We start from the raw sequence: 9,046 nt of genomic DNA on the forward strand, positions 1-9,046 counted from the left end.
CTTACTGCCATGCAAGGTCTTCCTGTGCTCAAGGCCCAGCCCAGGAAGGCAGTGCAGATTTATGTCCGTCAATTTCTGTGGAAGCAGATTTTAGAAAAAGTCACTGTGCAAAGATGTGTCGCTGTCTTGGATTCCAGTGTTCCAGTGTTTCCATTCTTAACTAAGATAAGAACTGGATGAATACAATGTAATTGTGTGTGTGTGTGTGTGTGTGTGTGTGTGAGAGAGAGAGAGAGAGAGAGAGAGAGAGAGAGAGAGAGAGAGAGAGATCGACAGCACATGGGTAATAATACAGACCCTAAGGAAGCTTTTCTGAAGGGTCCTAGCAGATTATTAATGACTAATATCCCTTCCGAATTAGTTTGCAGTGTATTGAAAACCACACATCCCAGAGGCTCGAGGTCAGTTTCTCCCTGCAGAGGTGACAAGCTCCCAGCCTGGGACTCCAGAAGGAGCAGAGTCCTAGCAATGGGTTACACGCAGGCATGGAGTAACATCACAGCGCCTATCCATCCTGGGTTACCAGTCTCAGAGTCTGCCTTCCTCTCTCTCTCTCCAGAAAAAAAATAAAAAATAAAAAATAAGAGGAAACCAAAGTTTTCAAACAGATGTCAGAAAACATAAGCCACAAACAAAAGGTGTCCATCCGGAGCACGGTCTTGAGGGCACCCTGGAGGCCATAGCACTGTGGCATGGAGGTGAAAGGCCACTCCTGACATAGGCGGCCACAGTATGGTCGTGTGGCTCGCATCTCATTCATTCTCAATTCCCCCTAGAAAGTATCTTCAGATGTCCGCTGGCTGCTGGCACCCAGGACTTTCTGTTATGCCCTGGTCCTCCGTGAGGTCCTCCATCGCGGCCAGCTAGGCAGCGGGAGCCACCAGGTTAGTTGCCTGACAGCTTTGGCCGTCCTAGGTTTGTTGGCACCTCCAGTCCTGTATGCAGAGTGACCTGGAAAAGATGAAACCAGAAGAGATTGGCTCGGTGGCAGAGAGCTTGCGCAGTATGCACAAGATCCTGGGTCCCGCCCCCAACACAGGAGGAAGAGCCAGGAGACGGAGGAGATACAGGAGGGGGCGGGGAGGGGGGCAGGAGAGGCTGTCCTTAGCACGGAGCACCGAGGCAGCACCGCGACCACATGCCGGAGAGCTCGTGCTGCGGATTTTATTACTCATCTGTCCTCCTCACATTGCTAGGGCCCATGGTGCCTTGTGCTTTCCTGCCTCCTAATGGGAGCTACTGTGATGAACAGCCGGGTTCCCTGCTTGGCTAGAGTCACGGAGCAGAGAGGCTCTGCTTCTCGAAGCTGAGTCTCTGTGCCTGCTGCTGTCTCTTCCAACTCACACTGTGATCCTCAAATCCCCCTTTTCAAGTAACCAACGCTGGACTGTTGTGGGACCAGTTGCAGGGCAGTAGATATATAGCAGGTCCCTTGATAGCTCCAGGGACAGAAGGAATCTGTTAGAAGCAAAGGATGCCCAATCTGGCCTATGTCAGGAGCGCCTGTGCCATCCATTCCCCTGGGGCACTGAGACCTTGCTCTTCCCAGGAGCCCCACGGAGCCCGTTTGCTCCAAGCGATCACGGAGAAAGTAAGTATGGTACTTAGGACCCCCAACCACAAACACACACACGATGCTCAGAGGCTAGCAGGCAGACTGCCTATCCGATGAACGAGATGGCCAGTTCTCATTACAGTACTCGTTCGTTGTTCAGGAAGCAGAGAAGTGGCCGGGACTGGGTAGGCCAGCTGTGGCTCTGTGGGTACCTGCACGTTTCGGTTGAGGCTGAGGGCAGGCATGAAGACCCCATCCATGTGGCTGAAGGCTGTGGGGCCCTGCTGTTGCCCATTGATGAAGAAGGTCAGAGTGTGCTTGTTCAGGTCCAGCAGGACGCCCACAGTGGCCCCCTTGCATACACCGCCCTCGGTCCTGGGAAGATAAGCCAGGAAAACCTGTCACCATACCCAGATCATGGTGTGACAGTAACTCAGGACACCCCAGAGGATGTTGAGAACACCTTCATTCAAAACTAGCCTCTAAGTGTGTGTGCACGTGTGTGTGTGTGTGTATGTGTGAGCCACAAGAGCAGACAGCCCTAAAGGACCAAGGCTACTAACCCCCTTCTTATCCACAGCATCTGAGACTTACACACCAGGGAATGGGATTATGGCTAAGTGGATACCCCCTGAAACCACAGGGTTCCAAGCAAGGGCACAGAAGAGACCTAACTAATGTAGTAGTTTGTAGTCCTGTGATGATCCTGAGCCAGGTGGAGCTGCAGAGACCAAGGCCCAGGGACATTTGAAAGGACATGTCCCTTCAGTTCCCTTGCCCAGAACCATCCCACGGAACCGACAGCATGTGGTGGAGAGGCATGCAGAACTGGGAATCAGGGTCTCTGTCTCAGTCAGCACTCCATGGGTGACCACTCCAGTTTTTGGAACGCTTGACGAATGTCGGGACTGTGGCATTTCTGGGATGGTAAAAATCTGTCTTTGAGTGGGGAGGAACTTTAAGTAAAGGACCTGGGAGACTTTGCCTTGAACCCTCTGTGCCCTTCAGCAGACTTTCCCTTCATTAACTAAGGGCTCCCTTGACATTACCTTGCTCAGTCCTGGAAGGAAACTGAGTCTTTGCTTGGAATTTAGCCAGGGGCATAGGTGAGAAGTGATACTGACATGAATTCTTTAGTAGGACCTGGTGGGTTGACCAGGAGCATGCTGCTCCTCAGGAGAGCAGGTGTCCTGGAGGTACCTTAGGGCCAGGTGGAGAAGCGGCCAAGACTGGGCAGTTGGTGCAATTCTAATGCTGGCCACCAGGTGGCGGAGTGACAAGTCTGACCTGCCAGCTTTCTTATGAACCCCACCCCCACCCCACCCCCCACCCCCAGGATCAAGGTCAGGTTTGGGAGCAGGGTCTGGCTTCTGAGGAAGCTTTTGCCCCACCCCCACCCCTCCCCGCATTGGAGACATGGGAGCAGTGCAAACAGATGTAGGTCCTCCCTCTGCTGTCTTTTGGCCCTTCTGTTTCTTATGGTCCTTTATTGGGAAGCCAAGGGGCTGGCTGGCAAGGACTCCAGAGCATTTGGGGAATATGGCAGCTTCTGCCCTGGGTATTGAGGGGTTTCCATCATAGTGTCCTCCATTGGGATCCCCTCTGAATCCCACGGCGCCTTTCATTCTCCCCATGTCTGAGTGAAGTCCCGCCTGTCTAACCCTGCCTCGTAGCCTGCCACAGAAACAGGGCTTTTGTAAAAAATTGAGGGTGCTCGGGTTGCTTCCACGCATCCTACTGTATTGAGCACCCAGTGCATGCTTGAGTTTATTACTGCCGCCATCAGAGGGTCTAGGTACTGGGCTTGCTTGTTCAAGCACACAGGCATGGAACTGGTAGGCCAGGGTGATCTTGGACCCTTTGTGGGTAGAGGTGGAGAGAGGTCACCTGGTAGAAGTAAATCCATATCACCTGGTCCGCCTACATCATCTGGTCAGCCTTATCACTTAGTCCACAGTACCTGGCCAGACTATTTTATTTGGTTAACCTGCAGTGCCTGGTAAGTTCTATGGGACAGCTTGTGAGTCTAGCTGCTGCTCCTCCCATAATCCTTTGGAGCAGAGGATGTTACGAGTGACAAGACAGTGGTCAGGTATGGACCTGAGGGTCCTCAGGCAAGTTCCTGGCCAAACTAGACCTAGCTTTCCTGGGAGAGAAGCTGGGTTATTCGTTGTGAAGAAAGCAGTCAGAGCTGCTTGGAAGAGCAGCAAGAACACAGGAGCCCTGGGGGTAGACCGACCCTGCCGGGAGCCCAGTGAAGTCAGCTCCTTGAGACTAGGGTTCTGTCATTCCCTGGCCAGTGCCAGGGTCATTCCAGGCAAACCAGCAGCCATGACAATGACTTCTGCTCCCTCTGCGGGAAACAAATATCCCATTAGCTCTGTGCAGTGAGTCGGGCTTAGCTCGATGGCTGCAGGGAAAACTGGAATGAGACCAGTAAGAAAACCACAAATTAAGCTCTCAGCAGAAAGCCTCTGTGAGGCCAGCTGGGGGCCGGAGGGGGGCCAGAGAGCCACCGTGCCAGAACTGCACTCCGCCCCATCAAAGTACTTTCAGTTATGCCACAGGCAAATGGTTGGGTTCACTTCTCCCAGTCTTTCTCTAACCCCCTCCTTGGAACTACAGAACAAAGTGCCTAGAAACTGCTCCTCTCCCAACATCTGAGGACAAGACGCTTGTCCCCACCCCTGAATCCGTGGAGGGCAGGGGTCACGCACCTGTTGGTGTGGGAGTTACAGTGCATGAACCAGCTGCGGTTGTTGTCCACGTACATGGCCCAGGCTTTGTCGTCCTTGCCCAGCATCATGTCCTTGACCACAGTGGCCCTGGCCACCCCGAAGGCTGGGTCCGGGTGGTTGTCATACCGGTCCACGTGCAGCTCCCAGTAGTGTACGCCTTTGGAGAATGCGGCTGTGCCCAGCACCACTCGGTCATCGTAGCTGCTGCAGGTGGCTGTCTGGTTGTCATTAGATAAGATGATGTCCCGATGGCCAGAGTTGGGGTCAAAAGTGAACCAGGCCACTGGAAAGGAAGAAGTCACAAAGAACAGGCTCAAGAAACTCTCCATTTCCTCTTCCCCTCTCCCCTCCATCTTTCTCCCAACACAACCTAAATTTTTCTGTAGAGCCAAGGTGACGGACGGACTTACTTCTGTCAGAGTCGATTCATTGAGGCCAGTGTTCCATGTGGAATACACACGCACTCACACACTCACATTACACACACACTCACACACTCACATATACACAGTCACACTTCGTGCTGATTAGTTTTTGTCAACTTGACGGAAATCTGGGAAGAGGGAATCTAGATTCAGAAAATGCCTCTATAAGATTTGCCCATAGGCAAGTCTAGGAGGGTATTGTCCTGACTCATGATTGATGGGGGATGGGGAGCCCAGTCCACTGTGGGCGGTGTCACCCCTAGGCAGGTGATGCTGAGTTATATTAGAAAGCAGGCTGAGCAAGCAGTGAGGAGCAAGCCGGTAAGCAGCACCCCTCCATGGCTTCTAAGCCAGTAAGCAGCCCTCCATGGCCTCTGTCTCAGTTCCTGCCCTGACTTCTGTCAGTGATGTTGTGTGAGGTAAGATTGTAAGATGAAATAAATCCTTTCCTCCCCAGGTTGATTTTGGTCATAGTCTTTCTTTGTCACAGCAATAGAAGCACCTCTCTCTCTCTCTCTCTCTCTCTGTCTCTCTCTCTCTCTCTCTCTGCTCTACACAGTTTCCCTTCCATAGATCCAGCCTTGCTAAGGAGCACAGACAGGCAGGCCGATTGGCCTGACAGCCAGGTTCATTCCCTGGAGCTCTGACTCCTACTCTCTCCCCAGACGGTCCTGGCACTGTTAGAAGTGACAGAGGAAGTGGCTATTCGCTCACCTTGTAAGCAGGAGGATTGAAACACAAAGAGGGGGCACAAGGTGGCCAAGGACACAAATCTTAAGCACCATTGAATGGTGGCTCAGGCTTCTTCCCACCCCGCCCCTACCCCCCAGGATGGCACTGCTGAGGAGCGCTCACCATCAGAGGTCTGCAGGACCACAGTCTTGCTGTAGGGCCCAACACCGGAGGAGTTGAAGGCTTTGACTCTGGCATTGTAGGTGCTGTTAAAGTGAAGCCCGTCGATGGTGCACAGTGTCTCCTTGCCAACATACACTTCCTGAAAGAGCAAGGACACTTACTCAGCCTCAGAGCTTCCAGAAGTTCCCCTGAGGTAAATATCAACAGCATCAAGTGCCCTCACACCAACTGGAGTACCAGATGAGAGAAGTTTCAACCTGTGCTGCTTACCCTCCTGGGGCCTGGGCTTTGCACAGTCCTCTCAAATCGCCGGCCCCTCTGTCTCAGGGGAACCAGGAGGATGGAGCTGCAGGGGTGAAGCTCTCCTAGGATGTTCCCTGAAAGCTCTCTGCCTCCACCATCAGACTGCCAGAAGCCAAGGGGACACCTGCAGAGCCTCCTGCCCCTGAGACCAGCATCTTCTGCTCCTTAACCCTGTCTCTGCTGGCTTCTGGTTCTCTAAGATGGTGTGAACCTTGATTTTCACTTTCTAGGGTTTTACTTCATTCCCCACTCACTTCCGGGCTCCCTCTGTTCTACTAAGTCCCAGTATGTGTTGGCTTGTTCTAACAAGATGTTACTCTGTAGCCCAGGCTGGCCTCAAACCCTCAATTCTTCTGCCTTAGCCTCTCAGTGCTGGGATTCTAGGCAGGAGCCACCACACCTGTCTAGCGTCCCTTTTTGTGTGTCTTCTGGAACCAGCAGCTTGCCATGTTTTGGGAGAACCCAGAGACCACCTTCTACTGCAGAACCATGTGCTGCCAAGACAGGAAACCTGCCCAACCATCCTAGTGTCAAAGCCAGAAACCCAGATTTAAAAATCCCCCAGAAAAGGATTGTGTGGATTAAAGGTGATGTGAGAAAGCTCAGGAAAGAATTGTGTGGGAGGAAGGTGTGGTGTGGGCTAGCCTGTGCAAAGAGTACGCATGTAGGCGGTGCCCTCTCTGAGTTGCCAGTCCACACAGACTCTTCTCCCTCAGACTGTGGCCACAACCACTGCTATCTCCCAAGGAAGAGCCTAGGTTGACAGACTCTCTTTGTCTTTGTAGTCAAGGTGCTTGTCTTAGGACAGCAGCCTCACAGGCCTCCCTGGAAACCACCCCTGACCAGCAGCCGCTAGCTCACCCGGAACTGCCCTCCGTCGCCGTCATCCAGCTCCAGGATGTAGCCGTCGGCAGGGCTGTGGGTGAAGGGCGGAGTCCTCCAGGCCAGGGTGACACTGTTGTTCCGGGTGCAGCACTTCTCCAGCTGCAGCAGGGGTACAGGTGGCACTGGGACAGAGATCATTCTGGTCAGCACAGAGAATCCCTCCTACAGGTCCCAGGCCACCCCAACCCATGAAAACCCTAGGGACCTGTACCCCCGAGGAAGTCCTCCTTTCTATCTTCCCACCAAGAGCCCTGGGGTTGGCCCCTGGGCCTTGTGGCACACCAAGTGACCTCAGCATGGTCCATACTACCTGTGTACAGCCACCTGTGTGGGCTCAGATGGCAGATGGCAGGAAATCAAGTGAGAGTCAGCCCATAGCTCACACTTGAGCTGGAAACGGAGGTGCTTGGCCCCTCGAAGGCCCGTGTGTGTATATAGTATTACTATAATGGTGTGGGTTCCTTCCCGGCTTAGACAACTTATGTTCCCGGATGAAAGACAAGACACACACACACACACACACAGCCTTTATATTTTGATATGCCTTAAACAGCACAATAGCTGGGCTACTGCCTAAGTAAGCTCCATGCTGTTAGAATCTACCTCCCGCCGACGATAACTCGGAGTTACTACTTACTAATTTCTATGTTCCATCTTGGCTGCTCTTCACCCAGTTGAGCAGCCCTCTGGGCCCCATTCTCTGGGCCCCTTCATATGGCGGCTCTACGTCTCCCTCCTGCACATTCTTATGCTTCTGTGGCCGCTATCTTCTCTCCTCTCTAGCACACGCTACTGAGGCATGGTGGCAACCTCTGCCCTGAACACTCCTAAGGCATGGAGTCTCTTCTCTCCTCTTCCTCTCGGTCCCAAGATTGGGAACCCTAAATCACGCTTCTGTCTCTCCTCCACAGCTCCTCCTGGGTGCTGGCATCTTAATTTACCAATCAGAATTAACTGAGGGCAGGTTCCCAGAAGCTACCCTCTCCTGCAAGCAGTTTTTGGGGATCCAATTAGCATTAGATTTTTTTCTTTTTCTCCCCCCCGCCTCTTTTTTTTTTTTTTTTTTGGTTTTTTTGAGACAAGGTTTCTCTGTGTAGCCCTGGCTGTCCTGGAACTCACTCTGTAGACCAGGCTGGCCTCGAACTCAGAAATCCGCCTGCCTCTGCCTCCCAAGTGCTGGGATTAAAGGCATGTGCCATCACTGCCCAGCTAGTGGTAAAGCCTTTAAGAGGTGGGGACTAATGGTCACATTGGTGCTGTGCACCAATGTCAAGGAGATGGTGAGAGCCTGGCTGTTTCCTCTTTCTCCTTCCGTGAGGGGCTGGGCTCTGCCATAACATGCTCACCAAAGCAACAGGACAGTCACAGACTAACACCCCCAAAATCTTTCATCTTGTATAAGTCAATCATCTCAGGTGTGACAGAAAGGTCACAGGAAGGGAGGAACAAAGCACACAGGGAGTTGGAACCTTGATGGTAGCTTTGCAAGATCAGAGGACTAGACCATGGTGCCAGGCATGACCTCAGAGGGTTGGGCAGCCAACCCATGGGCTAAGGAATCGAATCAGGCATGCTCTGAGCTCACTAGAGCCGAACAGGAGAACCTATATACATTCCAGTTCTGCGTAGGCTCAGGAGGGTCTAAACAGAGACATGGGCCACTCTGATCTATCTGATTTAGAAGGAAAACCAGCCAAAACTTAGTCTAAACCTGCAAGGCTCATCTTCACTCAGAATGAACTTATTGTCTCTTCAGGGCTAGCTGATGCCCAGGAAGGTGAGTCTGTGTCAAGGGCATGTAACTGCTTCAGCTTATCCCTCCCTCTACTTGGCTGAAGGAGACCCTTGCCACCACTTATTCCTCCCACACCCTAAAATTCAGACCTATACTCCCAAGATTCTTGCCTCAGAGCCCCCAATTTCCAGGACTAGCTTCTCCAGCCACAGCTCCCCACCCCCTTTGCCAGGCACTGGCTCCTTGTAACTGTGTCTCACTTACACCCGGGCAGGTGGAATTTCCAAACCTTGTCCAGGTGCAAGTTGAATAGGAGTGAGCCTCAGGATGGCCCTGAAGTCAGCGACATGGTCGTCCCCCTGCCACCACAGCACTGCCTGCCTTCCCTTCTGAATGAGCGCTGGGTATCTTGGGGAAGATGGTGCCTAGGACAGAAGCCCAGGTCTGGCCATCCATCCATTCATTGTAAGCTCTGGGATCAGCCAAGCTGTTCAAGTATCACTGACCTTGGCTGTGGGTCCCTATTGGCTCCCCGAGCCCAGCTCCCACC

The 9,046-nt window shown here is 52.8% G+C and overlaps 1 protein-coding gene across 3 annotated transcripts in view; it reads right to left on the bottom strand.

The window, feature by feature from the left end:
* Positions 1-885: 885 nt before the first annotated feature.
* The window catches only part of Trim67 (tripartite motif containing 67), a 35,867-nt gene continuing 27,706 nt past the window's right edge, over positions 886-9,046 (bottom strand). For all 3 annotated transcript variants that reach the window (XM_028767761.1, XM_028767764.1, XM_028767760.1), the window contains 5 exons: positions 6,738-6,883; positions 5,574-5,712; positions 4,273-4,576; positions 1,768-1,930; positions 886-951 (listed from right to left, as the gene is read on the bottom strand). In XM_028767761.1, coding sequence (XP_028623594.1) covers positions 886-951; positions 1,768-1,930; positions 4,273-4,576; positions 5,574-5,712; positions 6,738-6,883 — 818 coding nt within the window. The remainder of the gene's footprint in view (positions 952-1,767; positions 1,931-4,272; positions 4,577-5,573; positions 5,713-6,737; positions 6,884-9,046) is intronic.

Source organism: Grammomys surdaster, unplaced genomic scaffold (genome assembly GCF_004785775.1).
Source record: "Grammomys surdaster isolate TR1022 unplaced genomic scaffold, NIH_TR_1.0 181, whole genome shotgun sequence".
NCBI classification, from domain to species: Eukaryota; Metazoa; Chordata; class Mammalia; order Rodentia; family Muridae; genus Grammomys; species Grammomys surdaster.